Source organism: Zingiber officinale, chromosome 8B, assembly GCF_018446385.1.
Source record: "Zingiber officinale cultivar Zhangliang chromosome 8B, Zo_v1.1, whole genome shotgun sequence".
In the NCBI taxonomy this organism is placed as follows: Eukaryota; Viridiplantae; Streptophyta; class Magnoliopsida; order Zingiberales; family Zingiberaceae; genus Zingiber; species Zingiber officinale.
This window is the reverse complement of record NC_056001.1, coordinates 102,653,239-102,676,656: the sequence shown is the minus strand read 5'-3', so window position 1 is coordinate 102,676,656 and position 23,418 is coordinate 102,653,239. Positions and strand designations below refer to the sequence as shown.

At 35.9% G+C, this 23,418-nt stretch overlaps 1 protein-coding gene across 1 annotated transcript; it reads left to right on the top strand.

The window, feature by feature from the left end:
- Positions 1-11,225: 11,225 nt before the first annotated feature.
- Positions 11,226-17,659, top strand: LOC122016145 (prolyl endopeptidase-like). The gene is made up of 12 exons (XM_042573363.1): positions 11,226-11,572; positions 11,683-11,902; positions 12,790-12,990; positions 13,068-13,138; positions 13,241-13,403; positions 13,819-14,412; positions 14,739-15,119; positions 15,250-15,325; positions 15,409-15,472; positions 16,012-16,147; positions 17,133-17,246; positions 17,321-17,659. Exons 1-12 carry the CDS (start codon positions 11,241-11,243, stop codon positions 17,384-17,386), a joined length of 2,418 nt encoding a protein of 805 aa, XP_042429297.1. The 5' UTR covers positions 11,226-11,240; the 3' UTR covers positions 17,387-17,659.
- Positions 17,660-23,418: the final 5,759 nt, after the last annotated feature.

Sequence of the window (23,418 nt, the reverse complement as noted above, 5' to 3'; positions counted from 1 at the left end):
CGAAATTATCAAAATCACCAGGGGTAAATATTGTATTATTACCATTGCTGGAAGTGAATCCTTGTGGTCAACTCCAAAATTTTCAATTATATCTTTCATATATCGCATGATATAAAAATCACATTGCTCCGCATCCGGTTGTTGAGGAGCCTATGTTAGAAAAGAAATATTGGAATAACTCCTTCAAGGATAGTGAAACAGTTGCTAATCAAAAGGGCATACCTTGACAGCTACCCATGTTGGTTGTTTTTTCCCTTTCCTTCCAGCCTCCGCATTATACATTTCCAAGGCCCTACATGCATATAACCCGTGGGAATTGTATTCCCACATCAAAATACTTACATGTTTCAACAAAGGTAAGAAAAGAAGCCAAAAAACTTACATGTTGACAACATATTTCCAATCTTGATCACGAATGCGGTGACTAAGAGGATCCAACAAAAAAATAATCTCCTTCTCAACATTGATGATAGTCAAAATCCAGTGAAAACTACACAAAGAAATATAATTAGTGTATATATGCATCTTGCAAGTTCTCAAAATATGCAAGTGAGAGTGATATATAATGTTATTCTTACTCACCCAACGTTGCATGACACAACAACCAATTGACCAGATGAGGTACCAATTAGCCTACTGCTTAAGTAACAAGCACTTTTATTCAACTGTTCTTGGATGAAATCTCTATTCTGATTTCTTGATGGTACATATTCCACAGGCACTGGATCCACCAATCTGAAATCCTGCAGCAACATCTTTTCCTGCATCTTTCTATATAGATGCCTACAATTGGAAAATATCCCAAAAAAATGATGAAATCTAAATTAATGAAACATATAAATAAAGTCCAATTCAATTGAAAGCTTACCACATATACACAACTATGCAAGTGTCTGTGATTGACTTCAATTCACAAAAGGGAAATATGTCATCGCAATTAACATGGACTGTGCGCTCCATGCCAAATACATCAGGAACTAATTCCAAAATCACACTCTCTGTTTCATCAAGACGCTGAAAATAACTATATAAGATGTGTAAGGGTCTTGGCACATTGGACGATTGTAACTTCTTCTCTTGTCTGTTGTCAACTTGTTTCTTCCTGGTCTTCTACATATGTAGATGCAACCATATATATATTAGATATGTGACATACTTTAAATGTACACAAAATTTAGACAACACTTTATCACATTTACCTCATCCCGCATGCTGATTAAGTGCACAGGCCAAGCCACATGGCCACCTACAGCATCCCCAATACTCTGACATGCAGACGGGATTGCAACAGGCAGTGGTGTTGATTGATCAATTGCTTTATCAATGGCAATCCTCATGCAATTCACGGGTAATGGAACATCATCAATAAAGTTGCCAGGTCCATTAACAGAGACAATTGTCCCATATGCAACAGTCTTGTCGTTAGGCTGCAATAACAACATCACTGCTTTTCCCTATAAGACAAACAATTTATGAATCTTCAACAGATAGTGCTTTATAAGATTTATTAGATACTAACGATGGGATAATAATATCAACATGAAATATATATTTAACCTGTAAAGCCGAATCCTTCTCAATAACTTTCACATCATCATCATCATGTTCTTCTAGGCCTTCATTTGAGAGGCGCCTATGACATTCAACTTCAGGTTTTATATCGAGGAGGCATTATGGTTTAACTGAGCAGCTACCCTTCTCCTCACTCTCAAATTCTCGACCAGAAAGTTTCAACACCATTGCTTCCAATTTTTTTATTCTGTCACCTTTATCAGAAAGCATAGCTTTTGCCTCCTTAAACTCTTTCTGTTGCCTTTCATAGGCAGCCTTATCAATTTGCACCTTCCCTCTAGCAAGCTTGAAGAAGGATGATGGAGTGATATTTGCTCCTATGCCTCTCACACGTCCACCATGTTCGTTAGAATTCAAGGCCTTCGTGAGAATATCCTCAAATGGTTTGGTAAAGGGCATCTTACCATCCTTCTTTTGGACAATATAATCATCCTGTCATGCATCCAAATACAATAACTTTAAATATATGCATATATCATATATGTACAAAATAAGCAATTTATGTATACTTTTGCTTACAATCTTATTCACTGTTTGCTTCAACTCATCGCCAACAAATTCCCCAGCTTTGTTGAGCCGCCCTTTCTTCCAGAGGATGGCTCTGTTTGTCTCTTCGTCATCACATAAAACACTGGACTGATACCAAAAACCACATGAAGTCAACGTACTCAACACCAACTATGACAACCATAAGTAGGAATTTATTAATGTTAACTAAATACTTACTATTTCTTCAGACAAACCCGCATATCCTTTTCGAGAAAGACGATGAGGGTATAAGTTTGCCTTGCTTCTTTGACTTTGTAATTCACTTTTCCTCTACATAGTGATAGATGAATTATAACCACATATATCAACTAGAATTTAAAAAGACCACCTTAAACAACTTACTATAAAGTCTTCAAACATCCGATTAATCACAAAACTACTCCAATCTTCACGTGAAATGCAATGCCCTTGAGGTACCTTATTGAGAAGCTTCGGATTATTTCTATTTGGCTGGATGAATGTCCTGGTGAGGTGAGTTTTATACTGACGCCACTTGGTGTTTGCAGAGATCAAACACTCATTCCTCCATTTTGGGTCCAGTTGGTATGTCAACTACACAAACAAATATCTTAAGTATATAAATAAAAGAACAGAAAAAAATGCTTCACATAAGAAAGTTTCATGTAACTTACATTGACAGATTCCCATATCATGTTCTTAACTTCATTCGGCACTTGCTTCCAAGAGTTGTAATTAATATTAACTTATTCCCGAGCAAGCACACCAATAAAACTTTGCAATTCAGAAGCCTTTTGGCCAACTGGCTGTCCATACTCATTAAATTTGACACTTTGTTTGACTCCCTGAATCCTTTGAACAACAAGCTTATTCATTTGTGTACGACCTCTTTTTGATCTTGCTGTCCCATCTGATCCTATGTCCTGGCTATCCTCAGCACCCTCTTTTTGATCTTGTTCGTTGTCTTTTGCATTTGTGTGTGAATACTTATCATCATGTGCTAAATTGGCCTTTTTTCTAGTGTTCATTGTGTCGAAAATCTAATCATAACAGTGAGAATTTGAAATAGAGCAGAGCATATCATTCAAAATCACAACAAAATAAACATTCGTATATTTTAAAGAAAAAACTACTACCAAACAATTAACCAAAGTTACCAAAATAAAGTAAATAGTCACATATATAAACCATAAATAAAGTTACCAAACTAAAAATTCTCATTGTCAACCCAAATCCCATCACAATCTCCACGAATACAGGATGGTTCATTGTCATCAGTTTCGTCAATATCCATTGATGGCATCCCTTTTGTGAAGCATTGGTAGTGGATTGAAGGATCTCCCAACTTATCATCAGTAATGTATTCAAAATACTCTCTATTTGTAGTTGAAAGTACAATAGACCATGTGGGATCTTGAGGGTCTTCTACATAAAATACTTGCTTCGCTTGAGTGCCCAAGATAAATGGGTCGGATTTGAATCTCATTCTCTTAAGATTTACCAAGGTGAAACCATTATCATATACTCTAATACCAGTGTTATTCTCTACCCAATCACACTTAAACATTGGAACTCAAAAATCATGGTAATTGAGTTCCCATATTTCTTGTATCACACCATAATACATCATGTCTGATATAATTGGATTCTTATCCTTTGAACTTGCAACTTGCATTGTTTGTGTGAGCAAGCTTACACTCGAGTTTTGAACAACTGTAACATTATCACGTTCTTTCGTGTAATAAGTGACCCCATCGATCATATAACTAGAGTATTTTAGCACTTGCTTGCTAGGTCCATTTGCCAACAGCTTCACTCTTTTTGATAATTGATTGGAGGAAGATGATGTTGTATTTGTAACCTACAATTCATCATAAGGGGGTTTAATTATTAAAAGTCTTAAAGTTCTTGTGTTCAATAATAAACATGCTAATATTTATGGTACTTACATGTTCATGGAACCAAGAAATAAAACTTCTGTGGTGTTTATCTTGTAACCACTTTGCACCTTTAATAGGAAATTTTTGCTTCAAGTGTGTCATATGTTCCCTAATCAAAAAATTTTGAAGAGATTAATCATATATTTTTTTAAACAATTTCAGGAGATTATTACTGAATTAGAGGGCTTACACAATGTAAGGATCAACCTCAGCTTCATTTTCCAATACATACCGATGTGCTTGTTCCCACTCATCGTGACAACAGAAGTGCACCTTGGCACCTGACAAGGACTTAGTGAGTATTGTTTCACGATGCTTTGATGGAATCCCTATCGTGTTCATATTAGATAGAAATTCTGAGCAAAACTCTACAGCTTCTTCAGCAATATAACATTCAGTCATGCATCCTTCTGGTCGATTTCTATTCCGCACATAACCTTTCAATGTTTTCATATATCTTTCAAATGGAAACATCCATCTATACCAAACTGGTCCACACAACTTGACCTCACGCACGAGATGAACTGTTAAGTGAACCATTATATCAAAAAATGAAGGTGGAAAATACTTTTCAAACAGACACAACGTCGTCACAATTTCTATTTGTACTTTATCCAACTTTGAGGCATATATTACTTTGTTACATAACACATTGAATAAGAAACAAAACCTTGTGATAGCATTTCTGACATGCTTGGGTAGAACACCACAGATGGCAATTGGAAGTAAATGTTGCATTAAGGTGTGGCAGTCATGTGATTTAAGACCAACCAGTTTTAGGTCCTTCATTGAGACAAAGTTTTTGATGTTGGAGGAGTAACCCGTGGGAACCTTAATTCCGAACAATGAATTACAAAGTCTTCTTTTCTCATCCTTGCTTAATGTATAACATGATGGGGGCAAAAATGTCCTTTTCTCTCCTTTTTGTGGTGCTAATTCTCCCCTAATTTTCATATCCACTAGGTCGTTTCTTGCTGCAATTCCATCTTTTGTCTTTCCTGGCATATCAAGTAATGTACCAATCAAACTTTCGCAAACATTTTTCTCTATGTGCATCACATCAAGAACATGTCGAACATGCAGATCTTTCCAATACTCAAGTTCAAAGAATATCGATTTTTTTTTCCAGCAGGACTTACCATCATTTTCCTTTGATTGAAAATTTGCTCTAATTTTTCCCCATCGGCATGTAATTCCTTATACTTTTTTTAAAACTTCATCACCGCTTAGTGGTTTTGGGGCCATAGTAAAGTCTTGTGTCCCATCAAATGCCTTCTTCTGCCTTCGATAAGGATGATCTCTACGAAGAAACCGTCTATGACCTGTAAATGACATTTTTTTACTATGCTTCAACCTTTTTGCACAAGTTTCCTCACCACAGATAGGGCATGCTTGATATCCTTTTACAGTGCATCCTGCCAGGTTTCCATATGCCGGAAAATCATTAATTGTCCACAATAGGACAACTCTAAGCAAGAATCTTTCTTCTCGGTGTGCATCATATGCTTCAACACCAACTTCCCATAATTCTTTTAAATCGTCAATCAAAGGCGCCAAGTACACATCAATGTCATTTCCCGGCTGTTTAGGACCAGAAATCAACAACGTGAGCATCATATATTTTCTCTTCATACACAACCATGGAGGAAGGTTATAGGTGATCATTATAACTGGCCAACAACTATATGTAGAACTCATCAAACTATGAGGATTGATTCCATCAGCTGCTATGGCCAACCTTAGATTTCTTGTCTCAGAAGCAAAATTTGGCCAATTATGATCCACAAGTCTCCAACAAGGTGCATCAGCTGGATGTCGCATATAGGCATCACATACTCTTTTATTAGCATGCCAAATTAACTCCTTAGATATTTCCTTGCTCCGAAACATTCTTTGAAATATAGGAATAGGAGGAAAGTACCATAAAATTTTTGCAGGGACTCCTTCAATTATCCTAGAATTCTTGGCCAACTTCCACCTTGACAACCCACAAGTAGGACAATCGGTAAAATCCTCATACTCCTTCCAGTATAAGACACAATCATTAGGGCAAGCATGTATTTTCTTATAAGTCATCCCCATTGCACATAAGCTTTTCTTTGCATCATATAAAGATAAAGGCAATTCATTGTCAACGGGAAGCATTTCTCCAAACAAGACAAGTAGTTCAGTAAAACTATTATCACTCCAGCTGTATTTCGCTTTCAAGTTATATAATTGCACAATTGCAGATAACTTTGTAAATTTAGTACACCCAACATACAGGGGTTTCTCAGCATCCTCAAGTAATTTTATAAATTGATCTGGATTCTCTGAACTTTCATATGCAGCGTGTACCATATCTATAGGTTTATCAGCAAAATAGTTTTCACTTTCTCCAACTGCATCATTCTCTTTCTTTAAATCTCCTAATACAGATTCTTCCCCATGCCATATCCATTTTTGTATGTTAAGTCTATACCATTACAGTACACATGTGCCCTTATGCTATTAATATTAGTGTTCCATAGATTGCCACATTTCGTACAAGGACAAGGTATACTAGTAGGATTAGTAGCATGTTGCAGCGCAAATTGCAAGAAAGATTCTAGTCCAAGTTCAAACTCATGTGATAATCTATCCTTTGCCATCCATGCCTTGTCCATTTTGTTGTACTAATGAATCTAAAATCAATCAAAAATATCAAGACAATTACAACAATGAGCCAAAATTCTTAATCCATCATTATACAAATAAATTAACTATGTGGGTCCTCCAAGAAACCAACTACGCTTACCAAGAAAAGGATACGAATAAATTTTATAAACCAGAAACCAACTACTTCATCATTATACCAATAAATTTTAAACCAGAAACCAACTACTTCATCATTATACCAATAAATTTCTAAACCAGAAACCATGACATTTCAGTGAAAACAATTAGCCTAGACATAAAAGAAACTTGATAGTTCAAGGATTACATAAAACCAACTTAGCAACAGGAACTAACAACTCCTCAATCTATCAAACAAAAATGATAAAATCAACTCAAGGTAGTGTTTGAGGAAATTCATCAAACACATTGCATGCATCAATCAATTAATACTTGCAAACAAGAGATCAAGAAGATGCAACTGTCGAAGATGAGGAAGAAATTCAGTAGCGATGATGTATAAAGGAAAAATTACCGGAGATGGATGAAGCAAGGACTATTGGAATGCGAAGAAGGCCTCCTCTTCTCAACCAAATGGAGGAGTTGGAGGAGATGCGGTGTGGTTGGACGGAGAAGCAAGTTCGTCGTGTCTTGATCCTGATCGGGAGAGGATCTAGGAAGGGGGAAGAGGGAGATGAGGTTGAGAGAGATGGTCGGAGGTTTAGGTTTAGGCTGAGAGAGATGGTCGGATGGTCGGAGGTTTAGGTTTAGGCTGAGAGAGATGTCTCGGTTTAGGTTTACGCGAGAGATGTCGCGCGGAGGAACGGGCGGGATAAAGATTTAGGTTTGGAGGGAACGTCACAGTGTGCAGATTTTGGCTTGTGGGGAAATTAAAATATTTTATTTTGGTTCATTAACATCGGATTTTAAAAACCGATGTTAAAATCGATGTCTATTAACGAAAAAAAGAGCGCTCATAGACATCGCCTAAAAAACTGATGTCTATGAGCGAAAATCTGCGCTCATAGACATCGGTTTTTAGAAAAACCGGTGTAAAATACTCAAAGACATCGGTTTTAGCCTAAAACCGTTGTTGTTCCACTGATGCCTATGAGGGATTTTGTTGTAGTGAAAATAAACAAAGACCCTTCTCGAACTTTCAATAGAACACTTGCAGAATAATAAAGTAAACAGAAAACAGAAAGTAAAGGCTCACAAAGAGTTGACTTGGTTACAACCGGGGAGGTTGTTAATCCAAGGAAGATGTCGTACTATTATCTCCTTCTGACGGAGAAGCCTTTTACAACAGTGAAGCGCACAACTAGAGAAGCTAAACTAGAGAGAGCGTACAAGTGTTGTTACAATGAGTTGTTCTGAATTGATGAAAAGCTTCTGGACCAAGGCTATATTTATAGCCTTGGTCGGGGCGCCTGAAAAGGTTCCGGGCACCCTGGGGGGGATAAAACTTTATCCTCCAACGTTCAGATAGTGTAAATCGCGATCCTGGTCAAAATTAAGGTCCGGACGCCCGGAAGGGTTCCGGGCGCCCCGGAGGGGTCCGGGCGCCCCGGAGGGGTCCGGGCGGCTCGGTCAGCTCCGAGCGCCCCGGACCCCAAAAGCCAACTCTGGTTGACTTTTTCGTCCGGGACCTCTACTCCGTTTCAGTCTCGCCTCGGTCCGAGTCTTCCGCTTCGGATCCGCTTACTTGGGTGATCTCTGCCATCCGGAATAGGGCTCACCCGAACCCAACTTCCGGTCTTCTCGAGCGGGCTTCCCTCCGGCTTCTCGTCCCTCAGAATCGCCGCTTGTTTCCTTCTCGTCCGCCGGCGTACTCATCCACAGTCTTCGTCCCTCGGACGCACCGCGTGCCGTCCTTCTCGCTAGCTGCGTCTCTTGCTCCCCGAGCAATCTTCCGCTCCGTCTTTCGTCCCTCAGAACCACCGCACGCTTCCTTCTCATCCACCGGTGTACTCTTCCGCAGCACCTCGTCCCTCGGACTGCCGTCCTTCTCGCTAACTGCGTCTTCCGCTCGACTACCTGTGCTCCTAAGCTCCTGCACACTTAGACACAAGGTTAGAAACACACAGGACCTAACTTAACTTGTTGATCACACCAAAATAACCTTGGGGTTCCAACAGTTGTCTTAACATTCATTTGCCAAACCTCATAATTCATATGAGCGGCAATAGATAAAAGAATCCGAATAGACTTAAGCATGACTACCGGCGAAAAGGTTTCCTCATAATCGATTCCCTCTTTCTGAGTATACCCCTTCGCAACAAGGCTCGCTTTAAAGGTTTCTATCTTCCCGTCTGTTCCTCTTTTCCTTTTGTAGACTCATTTACATCCAATGACTTTTACACAATTTGATGATTCTACAAGCTCCCAAATCTGATTAGAATGCATAGATTCTATTTCAAAATTCATCGCACTTTACCAATAGTTCATCGCACATGAGTATTTATTTTAGTAGGTTCTATAATCAATTTTTAACGGATACAAAATATCTCGTTACCTTTGATATGAGATCGATGATTTCGAATCACTTAGGAGTGATATCACTTTCTGATTAGTAAAAAATCTAAAAGTAAATTTAATCTAGGATAGCATTGATAAGAAAATCATTTACATCCGTTGTTTAAAATTGTTTGAAATCATGCTATGAGAGAGAAATATACATTTTTTTTTGAAAAAAAAAAAAAAATTGAAACCACCCGATTTACCGCTCCTCCCATGTTGATGGAAGGAGATTCATCAAGAACACCGATGTTAGTGTACCACAGATGAACACAAGTGATATCACGGATGAACAGTAGGGACATGTTCATGCACTAAGTCCTGGGCCATCAAAGGAGATTCTGTGTGTTTTCCCATTGTATGAAACAATGAATTAATCATTTAAAAAATATACAGAATATCTAATGTTTCAACTAACAGAATAGACATCGTAATTGATCTTTCTTGATTGTCAGTTCCTTAAAATTGACTAATTTCTATTAATCGATTTTTATCATTACATCAACGATATTATACGTCTACATTACACCCTAGGGGCTATAAAATAATTTTAGAGATATCATATTCCGGAGTCTTTCAAATTCTATTATTATTATTATTATTATATTTTTCTAATCTAAATATTGGACCGATTAATACATAAAGTGATCGGTCAATTTTATAAAAATATTTCACCAACTATCAGAATAAATCAGAAAGTATAAATATATTTTAATGGGCAACCCAATTGCATGAATAATTTGATCCAATTAGTTATGGAAGTGACTGATCTGATTTTACATAAATTTTTCAATGATCATTAAAATTAATTAAAAATATATATATATATCATAATGGACATCCAACAATATAAATAGTTCGATCCAACTAATCCAAATAACTCGGCTATCAGACAAATCAAGAAGCAAACAACTTCTTACCAGAAGATAACATTTCAAATCTTTCATTCCAAGAAAAATATCCCACGGTATATTCTAGTTGAGGTTAGAAGGGATCTGCCTTAAAATTCCATTATTTAGCATATACATGTTAAAATATCAACTAAATAATATGAATACATATTTATTATTAAGAGTCATTTCGAACGACTCAATGTCTTTAAATGGGTCCAGATTTATATTTTTAATAGCATTAACATTAAAAACTAATATTTAAATATTAATTCCAGTCAAGTCAAACCCAATCAATCAAATCAAAATGGTACTCTCCAACAACGATCGAGAATAAGCTTCACGACACGACTCCAAGTCAATGCAATTTCATTTCGTTTCGTTTCGTTTCGAGAAAGGTAAATTAGCTAAGATAAGGTTTGAAACTGATATACGAAGTTTTGTATAGTTGTAGAATGTGTATGATTTGTTAGTTCTATCAATTCATCCCTTTTAATTAATTCATCCCTAAATTAATAGGGAGATTGTCTCTAAATTAATAGAGAAGAAATAAATTAGTATAACAGTCAAGAAAAAAAATATATTTAGATGAATCTAGTTTTGACCCATAATTTAATATGATAATATTAATCATTGCACCATAAAAAATTATAATTATAGAATGAAGTAGGAATTCATTGTTAGTTTATTGATTTATTTCTTTATAAATAATTATAAAACAGACAGTTTGATATAAGTCAGATCTTCTGGACCAGTTTTACAATTCAAAAAAATGCTCATTTTACATGTATTGATAGGGATAAATGATTTTCATCTATTTTATAAATGGAGATCATTCATTTCATTAATACATGTAAAGAAAACATTTTTTGGATCGCTTTTCTTGTGGACTACAAGGATCTCCTCTCCTATGCGATGTTATGCGTCGAGTTCAGATCCTCTATCCTGAGATTTCCGTGTCTCCATGTCCCCTTGTCGATCAGATGATCATTACAATCTCGTGATGTGCATTATATCCTTGAGATGTGATCTAATCATCCGATCAACGAGGGAACATAGGGATACAGGAATCTCGGGACAAGAAATTTGAACTCGTAGGCGTCTGGGGTCGAACTAATTACGGAATGTAATTGATATATGAGAATGCGGTGTCAATTCATTTCGATAGCTCGGAATAGAAATGTCGACATGCCTGGCCACACCATGGCGACACCTTCTGTTTCACCTTCGCCCGTCCCCGGTCGCCCTCCGAACCGGCCGGTTCGCCGTTGCCCGCCCCCTCCATAAATTGCCCAATCTCGCTTCTTGCCGCTCTCACGTGGGTCGCCTCCCCCGCTCCCGTTCGACGAGTCTGAATCGCCCTGTCTCTGCTGCCGCCTTTGACTCCAAGATGGGCTCCCTCTCCCCGGCCGCCTCCGAGGCCCTCCAGCCGCTCCATTATCCTCCGGCACGCCGCGACGAGTCCGTCGTCGACTATTACCACGGCGTCCGCGTCGCCGACCCCTACCGATGGTGATTTATCCGGAATCCGTTTAGCTTGAAAACCAAATCTAAGATCGGATCTTAGATCAGCAGTGTGCTATGTTGCTGACCTTTTTTTGTGCGTGTGTGTGCGGGCACAGGTTGGAGGATCCCGACGCCGAGGAGGTCAAGGAATTCGTGGAGAAGCAGGTGACGCTGACGGAGTCGGTGCTGGCGAAGTGCGAGGAGAGGGAAAAGTTGCGGCAGAAGATCACGACGTTGTTTGATCATCCCCGCTATGATACGCCGTACAAGCGCGGTGGAAAATACTTCTACTATCATAATACGGGCCTCCAGGCTCAGAGCGTTCTCTACGTCCAGGTGATTATCTTTTGGATTAATTAGTAAATCTATCACAACGTTTGAATGATTATTTTTTTCCATACTATATCACAACGTTTAAAGTCTTTCGAATCTATAAGAACATTTAAGTTATAGTGTCAAATTTATCTCCTTTTTTTCCTTTCCATCTAGTTTGCTAGTTGTTCGATTGATAACGTGGTGGTTTGTACCAACTGAAGAATAATAATTTTTTTAAAAAAAAAAAATCAAAACTATTTAGTCACTCATTTTGGATTCATTTGGATTTCTGTGAGTGTACTTTTGGGGAGGATTCAATCTTAGGGTTGTAAACAAGTCAAGCCGAGTCAAACTTTTGGGTGTTCAAACTTGTTTGATAAAGTAACCGAGCCGAGCCAAGCCTAAAATGAACCAAAGTTTTGAAATGATTGTTCAAGCTTGACTTGATTTATTTCTGATGAGCTTGAGTTTGGTTCGTTCAGATGTTATTGAAGTTTCAATTCAAGTTTGGCTTGAGCTTGCTTCGTTTAGATGTTATTGAGCTCTCAATTCAAACTTGTTTCATTGTTGGAAACTTTTGCTTGTTTGATTGGTTATTGAGCTTGAAATTTAAACTTGTTTGTTTATTTTAAAAGTTTTTTTTTTGTTTATTTAACATATTTATAAGAGTTTTATTAATGAACATGGTTTACGAACATTATTCATGAATGTTGTTCACGAATCTTAATAAGCCGATAACATATGTGTTCAAGCTTGTTTGTTTAATTTAACGAGTTGTTCAAGCTTGTTTATTTAATCGATCTTATGTATTGAATGAATAAAAACCAACTTTTGCCAAGCCGCACATCAAGCTTGTTCGGTAGTCCTATTCAATCTTAATGATTTTAGAATCCTTTGTTTTCTCGCAGAAAGATTTGGATGGAGAGGCAGAGGTTCTATTGGATCCCAACAAACTTAGTGAGGATGGAACTGTGGCTCTCTCAATGGCTTCTATTAGCAAGGATGGGAAGTATTTGGCTTACGGACTTAGTGCAAGCGGAAGCGATTGGGTTACAATCAAGGTGATGAGAGTTGATGATAAGGAAGCAGAACCAGATACCATATCATGGGTATGATTCTATTCTTCCTAGCACATTCCAAAATTCTAGTTTAAGCATTGAGTGAACATTGCTTTCTTTGATTTCAGGTAAAGTTCTCATCAGTCAGTTGGACCCATGATGGAAATGGTTTCTTCTATGGTCGCTATCCAACTCCCAAGTATGACCCTGTTACCATTTTTTTATTATGATTTAGTGAAGAAGCTTCAATGGTGATTGCTATTGTCCATTATAATTTGTATATATTGCTGATAATTCATAGACAAGGGACTGAACTGGATGCGGGGACGGAGACAAATATCAATTTGAATCATGAGCTTTACTATCATTTCTTGGGCACAGATCAGTCAGAGGATATCTTATGCTGGAGAGATCCGGAGCATCCAAAGTATACTTTTAGTGGTTCTGTGACTAATGATGGCAAGGTAATGTGTTGCTTTTTTATTATCTATTATAAGTTGATCATCTGACTTGTGAAATTTACTTGTTAAGTTACTATTGATGAACTAAGCCAAAGAGCTTATGCTAACAACCACAATGCTTCTTGCCATGAAAGCCAATATCAAATATGTGCAGCAACACCATGAACATAAATCATAACCATAGTTCAATGATGGGATATACAAACTGCAAGCTTGACCTCAACTAGTTGAACGCAGTTTGTTTGTTTTTGTTTGTGGTTACGAGATGCTGATTTACCCACATAGCATAGCAGCTCTTCTATAAGTTGTCCTTTTGCTCCTTATGTAAAGATGCTACATTATTATGACTGGATTGGCATTCAATTTTGTTCTGTAACGGTATTTTGACTTTGAACTTTGTTTTTCTTATTTTCTACAGTATGTCCTTCTACAAATCAATGAAGGTTGTGATCCTGTGAATAAGTTATATTACTGTGACCTGCAGTCACTTTCTACTGGGCTTGAAGGCTTTAAAGGAAGTAATGAAATGCTTCCTTTTATTAAACTCATTGACAACTTTGAAGCAAGTTATGCGGCTGTGGCAAATGATGGCAGTGAATTTACCTTTTTGACAAACAAAGGAGCTCCAAGATATAAGCTAGTAAGGGTAGACATCAAGAAGCCAGAACTCTGGACTGACATTATACCAGAACATGAAAAAGATGTGCTGGAATCAGCCGTCGCTGTGAATGGTAACCAGATAGTGGTATGCTATCTGAGTGATGTTAAGCATGTTTTGCAAATTAGGGATTTGGTAACAGGAGAATTGCTACATGCTTTACCATTAGATGTTGGTAGTGTCTCTGGGATTTCTGGTAGGCGTGAAGACACCACAATATTTATTGGCTTCACTAGCTTCCTTACACCTGGAATTATTTACAAGTGTGATTTAGCGCCAGAAGTTCCAGAAATGGAGATATTTCGCGAAATTTCTGTTGCTGGGTTTGATCGCACTGAGTTTGAGGTTAAACAAGTAAGTCATTTCTTGTCTTTTAGTCTACATATTGTGGATCTACTAAGGAAGGATTAAGACATATTTGGTTGTGATGATTAGCTGTATAGGTCATTATCCAGTAAATAAACTGCTTTGGATATATCTATGTGGGAATGGTTTTAGTCGACCCATAAATTGGGACTCCTGGCTTGTTGTTTGTTTGCTGCCATTTTTTTATCTTCTTTCAACAAGTTATATTCTCAAAATGGCTCAGGAACAAGGAAACTCTTGTCCTTAATGAGCTTGAAGAACTATGCTGTGATGTTGATTGATCAAGTTGAACTTATTTTATTCCATTTTCTTAGGTTTTCTCTTCTAGCAAGGATGGGACCAAGATACCCATGTTTGTTGTGTCAAAGAAGAATACCCAACTTGATGGATCAAATCCAGTTCTACTATATGGCTATGGAGGCTTCAACATCAGCATTACACCTTCATTTAGTGTGTCTCGTCTTGTTCTTGCAAGAAACTTAGGTTGTGTCATATGCATAGCCAATATTCGTGGTGGAGGAGAATATGGAGAAGAATGGCATAAGGCAGGATCACTTTCTAAGAAACAAAATTGCTTTGATGATTTTATTTCTGCTTCTGAGTTCCTTGTTTCAAATGGTTATACAAACCCAAGACGACTATGTATTGAGGGCGGAAGCAATGGTGGGCTCCTTGTTGCAGCTTGCATGAATCAGGTAAAATCAACTTATGATCAACTCATTCACATTAGTTTCCTATATGCCAGTACTTTTAATCTTTTTAATCTCCTTTGAAACTTTCTGCATTTGTTTAGTTTATTATCTATTAACAAAGTTCCAATGGCAGCGTCCAGATCTTTTTGGGTGTGTTCTTGGTCATGTTGGCGTTATGGACATGCTTCGATTCCATAAGTTCACTATTGGTCAATTCAATTCTCTATAACCTTTTGGTAGTATATTGGTTCTTAGTTTTCTCTACTGAGATTTTTATTTTATTGATATTCAGGTCATGCCTGGACTTCTGATTATGGTTGTTCAGACAATGAGGAGGAATTCAATTGGCTAATTAAGTATGGAAAACCTCTTTTTTCTTTCAGTATAATTGATAATTGTAGGATTACTTGTATTCAATTATCTAAATTCTAAGCAAATTAGGTTGACTAGGCAAAAATACGAGTTGAATGCTGTGTCTTGTTTAAATCTTAGTCATTTCAACTATTCTAGCTAGGACTTCAAAAATACAAGACATTTGGCACCAACTAGGATTGATATTGGTTCGTGTCACTAGTCCTTTCTTGCGATGTTAAATTGGTTATTGCTAGCAGAGTACCAGTCCATGTTGGAAGAGTATGGGTCCTCTTGTTCTGCTGCTTCCATTGCTGCTTCTCGCATTGACAGACTGTTTCTTTAAATATTACCTTAGTGTTTAAATATTACCTTAGTGCACTAAGACTAAATGGTCATACACAATTTGGTTCTTGATTTTGTTTTGAAGTACATGCCTTGGGTATGCATAGAGACATATCTTGATCTTTTATTCAGTGCTGTGTTTCTTTGTTTGAGATGATTCATTTTCTATATTTGAATACATGCAAATGCTTGTTGTCAGATACTCACCACTTCATAATGTAACAAGACCATGGGAAAAGAGCTCTGGTATGCTGTGCCAGTACCCATCAACCATGCTTTTGACAGCTGATCATGATGATCGTGTTGTGCCTTTGCACTCATTGAAACTACTAGCAGTGAGTTCCTCTTTTTTGTCAAATCCATGTTGTTGGAATTTTAAAGCCTTTGCTTATGATTTTAATATTTTTTATTTTATTCAATGTCCTTAATGGTCTCTTTTTAATGTCCAGCTCTATGCGCATATACAAGAGAGCAATGAATAATAGGAGTATTATCCTAATGTTAACTTATTCTAAACATGATTCATCTTTTAATTCATAATGTTTTTTTTAGTAACTAAAAGGAACATGGTTTGGTATTGTTGTATTCTCACATATATATTCTTGTATAGATCTAATAGTCTTCTTTCATCCGCAAATAAATTTTCACCGTACAGTTGTCCTGGATTCTTGTTGTGTCAACCATAATTATATTTCTATTAAAAAAAATTGTCCTAGAGGAAACTCGGTGGAACTTATGCATGTTACATCTAATAACTTGCTAACAAATATAACATGAGACTTCATTATCTGGTTATGGAAGAGTGAGTTAAATATTTTTGCATTGGCTACTAATAAAGTAATAAGGTACATTGATTTAGCTTTAAGATACAAAAATGCTTACAATAATGTTGTTTTTTATGTGATAATTATTGTAACCATGGCTTGCTTGGCTTGTCTCCTTTAAATTCTGAAGTTGGAAACTATAAAATATATTTGACCCCTCAATCACATGTTGATATGCCACCACAATTGTAGAGTCTGTTAAACTCATCATGTGAAGCAGCTTTTGATGAGGTTGATCGATAGGCAAGATAAGTAGTCTCCAATCAAGTTTTTGAAAACTATTTGATATATTTGAACTGGAGGATCGCCGAGGAGGAGAGGCTCAGTTCTACTATACCAGATTTGTTTGACTGACTTAAATCATATTTGCTTAAGTTAAAAGCAAAACCATGTTACAATAAGATGAGCATTTGATTTATTATGGTTCTTCAAGACGAGCAATTTATATTCAATAAATCTTTAGAATTTTCTGATTTTTTTTTTTTTACATTAACAGACGTTGCAATACATCTTGTATACAAGTGTTGAGAACAGTTCACAGACCAACCCAATAATTGGTCGCATTGAATGCAAGGCAGGACATGGAGCTGGTCGGCCTACCCAGAAAATGGTTTGTCCTTCTACTCAACTTGAGCATTTGTTCAACCTACTATGTTCTAATGTGTTTGTGTGAAATTACGATAGATCGACGAAGCTGCGGATCGTTATAGCTTTATGGCAAAAGTGTTAGGCATCTCATGGATTGAGTAAGACTAGTAACCGTCGAGCCCATTCGCGGACAAAGATTATGGATTAGAATTGATGCTGAAATTGGGATTGGGATTGCCAACACATGGCAATATAGAACTTGTTTCTTTCCTTCTCATATCTTAATTATGTAATCGACTGTGTACTTTATCTAATCTACATTATCAACTCAACCAACCTCTTCCGAGTTCGGTTGAAATTATCTTATTGTTATGGCGATTTCCAAAAGAACTGTATCAGATTCATTCCAAAGAATAAGATTAATGGTTACTGCTAGCACGAACTGTTTTTAGTAGATTTGGTTTAAAGTTTCAAAAACTATTAATCCATTGTCAAATTCCATTTTGAGTTGTGTTAAACTCAACTGCTTAGTTCTTCAATGTGAGTTTGTGTGGCTTGAGTTGTGCATTATATTTGCTATTACTCTGTAAGTAGTCTGTATGTTGCCAAACAATCAGCTAAAATTATTGAGTGCAAGGTAAAGGTAAATGTTCGTCAAAGCAAAAAAAATTAAAAAGGTTTTCTGTTTTTTGTTTTGTTGGAATTGTCAAAAGATAATTACATATAAAAAATTATTATATTAAAATATATTTTACTAATTTATTTAAAATTTATTAAAATAGCTTTAATTTAATTTTATTTATTTAAATATTTTTATAACAGCTAGATATAGAATAAAAATATTTTTTAAGATAATATATAGGATGAGATTTATGATTAATAAAAAAAAAATTAGAAAAGAGGAGTGTTTTTAATTTTTGCTTTTTTTATGCTTCCTTGACAAATAAATTTGGACAAAAATCAAATCATAGTCTATCATTTGCAAAATTATGAAATAGGCACCTTATTTCCAATTAGAGTTAAATAGTCTCCTCTTCAATAATTTTATTTCGAAAATATCCTTTAACTAGATGTTGCTCAACTATCAATAGTCACTATAATATATAGAAGTTATCGACTATAATTTATAGAAATAAATCATAATTTCTATTACAACATATTTAAAATGAGTTTAGAATTTAAAGTTTATAATTTATAAAAGCAATTACTATGATGTATAGAAGCTAAGTAGCTGTTATAACTTATTTATGGTGTGTTTAGAGTTTATTATTTACACAGTGTAGAAGCTACCTAATAGTTGTTAAAATATATAGAAGCTATCTAATAGACATGTTTAGGATGAATTCATGAGTAAAAGTTTAGGATATCTGAACGTTATTATATCAAAATATATTTAACAACTTTTTCATAATCACTTTAAAACAATTACAGAAACATTATATAATTGTTACAACTCTAAATTAGAAAATCTAAATTCATCCTAAATATGTGGTAGTAATTATTGTATAACTTCTAAATGGTATAACAATTACTTATTAGCTTTTACGTAGTGTAAATTCTAAACTCACTTTAAACACATTGTAATAGCAACAAATAATTTTTTATATTGTAGCAATTATTGTAAAACTTTTTATATATTGTAGTAACTATTGGATAGCTTTATATATATATATATATATATATATATATATATATATATATATATATATATATATATATATACAGAGATGTTAACCTGCGCGACTTCGTTTCCGCGCTTCGTCCGCGCCTGCACACCTAGCTTCTCCACATGGCTTATTTGCTTTTTTACTTCATTTTGCTTTTTCTGCTTTTTTTTACTTTTAGTTGGCTTTTGGTTTCTTCACAGAACGCGTGAAGCTAGGGCACGCCGCGACCTGTTCTCCTCACAGCGACGCCGCAAAATCAGAGCTAGGGTAGCACAGCTTGGCCAGCAAAGTTTCTCCTTCATTGTGGTTCCGCCGAAGCTGTCCTTCCTTGCCCCTCGCCTGATTCCGCTGGATCTGCGCTGTGGTTCCACCGAAGCTGTCCTTCCTTGCCCCTCGCCTGATTCCGCTGGATCTGCGCTGTGGTTCCGCTGAAGCTTCCAGATCCTTCTTCGCCGCCATCTCGCTTTCCTTGCCCCTTCCAGACTGTGGTTCCGCCGAAGCTTCCATAACCTCGCTCGCCGCCATCTTGGTTTCCTTGCCCCTCGCCGTCGCAACGCTGAATCTGCGTTGTGGTTCCGCCGAAGCTTCCAGATCTCTCTTGACTAACCTTCATGGAGAAGCTTCCAGATCTCCCTCGCTGCCGACCTCACGCCACGAAGCCTTTGTTCTCGCTGCCGACCCCTCTCTATGAGAATGCTTGTTCATAGTTTTCCTCTCTTCCCATCTTAGGGCTTAAAGTATTATCTCATTTAATCACATTGGTTATGGTGATTTAATCACATTGATTATGATGAATTCCTCTTGCACGTTTCTGTAGGTTTGTTGTCCATCTTATGTTATCTGTACTATTCTAAGGTGAGTAGGGTGATCTTCTGTGTTACTTGATTGAGCAGTGCAGTGCTGAATTTGGATTCTCATGTTTGACTCTTGCTAGCTGCTGCAAACTTTGGAAAAGTAGCTTGTATTGGGACTTTTCAGAGTTTTTTCAAGGAAATTGACCTATTCAGTAGATGCCTTAATTTATATGCTAAGGTTTTATGATGTTTGAATAATATAATTCATTTTAGTTATTTACTACCATATTGAAAATTAGAGAATTGAAGAGTTATCTAAAACAGTTGAAATATTCCTTGTATAAGAAACTAGTGATAGTTAATATTCTTTTGGTTCTACAATTTACAGGAAACTTGCAAAACTTCGACTGACAATCTATGGTAAATCATTTGATTTAAGTTATAATATTTTGTTTATATAAGATTCTGAATGTTCTTTAAAATGCAGGGGAAAACATATGTTGTATTTGTTGGGTGTAAACCGGGAATTTATGAAACGTGGGTAGAAGCTTCTGATCATGTTAATGGCTTTAAGGGCGCTATACACAAATCATTCAAAACTAGAGAGGAGGCACAAAAAGCTTATGAGGAATACTTTGAAAAAAGATCTGCACCAACTTCCTTTGCATCTAGTCCAAATAAAATATCATGTGCAACTTCAAGTTCAAGGTCAAGTTCAGATTTGGAGAGAAAACTTTCAAAAACTGAAAAAATTATTAAGTTGAAAGATGCATTAAAAGAGATAGAGCATCAGTTAAATTCTCTTATGATCAGTGATGATAATAATGATGATTAGGCATGTTGTTACAAGTGTTGTATCGAAATTAAAACGATGATTTAATCTAAATTGCTTTATCTACGTTGTTATAAGTAATGTGATTAAATTGTGAATTTGCTTCATGGGATATGCTTTAAAAACGTATTACAACTGTACTAACATGGGATGTGCTCCAAAACCTTATTCAAAGATCTTCATATGCCATTATATACCATTGATTATTGTATATTGAAAGTGCAGTTGATATTGTTCTATGTGAAAGAGCTTCAGTTTGTTTATGAATTGAACAGTTGTGTTTGTCATTACTTACCACATCAAATGAAAACTAAATCTTGGAAATTACTTCTTATTCATTGATTCAATTGCATATTTCAATGCTAACGGAAGTTCCTCACGTAAGGTGGTGAATCTGGTACGGTTCTTCATATCTATGATATACATCAAAAGTCCCTTTGCATCCATCTTTTTGCAAAGTTCCTTCAACTGAGGCTGAACCCTAGTATTTGCACAATGATATTTGTCATGCTTTAAATATGTTAAATTATCACTATAATGCCAAAAGAAAACCATGAAACAAACTATAGCCACCTGGATATTTCAGTAAAACAATGATATTTAAACTCAGAGTTTTGAGATTCGCCGCACAGTTGAAATATAATAAAGTTATATAAACTAACGAAAAGAATTATCATTTCATTCCTTGGTGAACTCATTGCATATCAACTAAAACAAACAACTGATTTATTGGAAAAATTGATAAAATTCTCCAAGGTCAAAACTGTAAAGAGGAACTACTTTAAAAACATAAAAAATTGTCCAAAAATTCAAAGTTTAATGAATAAATAATCTCCATCAATATCTCAGGAAAAAAAAAACAAGAAAAGGCCATATTCTGAGCAACCAATTCTATACAAATATTATCCAGCTATGTGTCAAGATGAATAGTGGCTTTGTTACTCAAAAAAGGGAAGACTTTACTTCTAAAGGGGAATTATAACTTAATAGGATTGAACACCATCAGAATAAAACATGGACAGAATTCTAAACCATCCCAGCAGTTCTTAATTTAATCGAAACCATCAGTTTTAGTGGGCAACTGAAGGTCAGATCCTAGAAAGCACCATCAGAATAAAACATGGACAGAATTCAAATTAAAGCAGTAATATTAAACAGAAGAAGAATATAATTTTAAGAAATACGTAAACATTTTACATTATTGTCCTAGAAGTTACTTAAGACTGAGTGCTAATATCATCTATAATATCTAAACACTTCAGTGTCAGCCATCCTATTGGACCTGTTTCAATGATAACTTGAGGATAGTTGCACACTGTAAGGGTTCAAATTATGCTAGAAGAGACAGCATCTAGTAAATCCACAAGAAGCTTACATGCATACATGGTCTGTAACAGATGAATGTTTGATAAAAAAAAACTACATAGAGAAGCAGCAACTTTAGATTTAGGTGCTTGTCTTTGCAACCCCTCCATGATGCAGCATACATCGTCTTCTCCACCTTTAGAACAACTTCAGATTTAGGTCTCCATGAGCATCTATAAGCACAACTAAATCTAACATAAGTACAATAGCTAACAAATTAAAAATAAATTGTACATGCATCTTCTATGGAACTAAGTAGACATAATTAACAAAAGTAAAAATAAACCTTCAATACGAATTGTCCATTGAATTATTTGCTAGCGCATATTGTTAGAACCTACAATAATAAAGATAATTATTATTTGTAATAAATGTCTTTAATCAATCAGCATATTGTCTTTAATAATTGTCCTTGCCTGCTATTGATGCCAATTCTTCTTCGTATGGGTCGTCATCATTATTATGATGATTATCCAAAGTTGATCTGTCAATCAGCAAATTGTCATATTTATACAATTTAATAAAGGTAATTAATTTGCAAATACAATTAACATACAAATAGAGAATTAATTGACACATACCCTTGTTGCAAATTTGGACAATTACGCTTATCATGTGACACACCTCGATGCCCACATCCATGACATAACCGAGACTTTGAGGTTGACTTCTCCTTTGATGATTTCAATCTCTTCCCACATCCCTTTGTTCTTACTAAAGAAGGATCCATAATATTAGGGGACTCATCCATAGATTTTTTCCTTTGACCTCTATTGTCACATATTCTACTAATGTTCATCTCTTGAATTTTACTGTAGATACAATCCAATTGTTCATCCAAGAAGTTTGTTCCTTCATCAGTCAAAGCTGCATCATCAATTAATAGTGAAGCTTTATAGGATAACCTTGAGTGCCTTGACATCAGAGCCCTATTTGGATCATCAATGAAATTTTGTACCCCCAAAGCATATATTGCTCCAACCTTTGCATCTTGTGTCCATCGTTTGAGTATATACTTATCAGGCAAATGAAAGACTTGGTTGATACGAAAAAAAACTAACATATGCCTGCATGGAATGCCATCAAACTTAAATTTTCTACAACTACAGAATATGTTGTCTCTCTGTTTGTCATGCGTAAGCACCCTTGGTTTGGAGGAAGAACAACTTTGAAAATTCATCACATGGTAAACTACTGAGTCAACTTCCATAGATACTTGTTGCACATAATAACCATGACTCTCATTCATTTCACTTTGAAACTCCATCCATTTTTTTTTGTGTATAACTTAACCATTTGAGTTTCCATTGGCCAGTTTGTCTTAACCCTGGGATGCTCATTCAAATCAATATGATCTACAACTAACTCATTATGTCTTTGATGTCTCAGTGCCCTATTGAAACGGGTGATAAAGTCCATCAATGAATTTTTATTTGAGACATATCTCTTGAAAAATGTGTTGGTTGCTACTCGGAAAACCTATAGGTTCCACTGTACAAAAATTTTGTACAAAGGTCTGAACCTTTTCCTAGCTAC

Excerpts from the sequence above, each read along its gene's own strand:
- LOC122016145 (XM_042573363.1), top strand. The coding sequence starts at position 11,241 with ATGTCGACATGCCTGGCCACACCATGGCGACACCTTCTGTTTCACCTT. Across the intron at positions 11,573-11,682 it reads GTCGCCGACCCCTACCGATG|GTTGGAGGATCCCGACGCCG; the intron begins GTGATTTATCCG and ends GTGCGGGCACAG. Across the intron at positions 13,404-13,818 it reads CTGTGACTAATGATGGCAAG|TATGTCCTTCTACAAATCAA; the intron begins GTAATGTGTTGC and ends TATTTTCTACAG.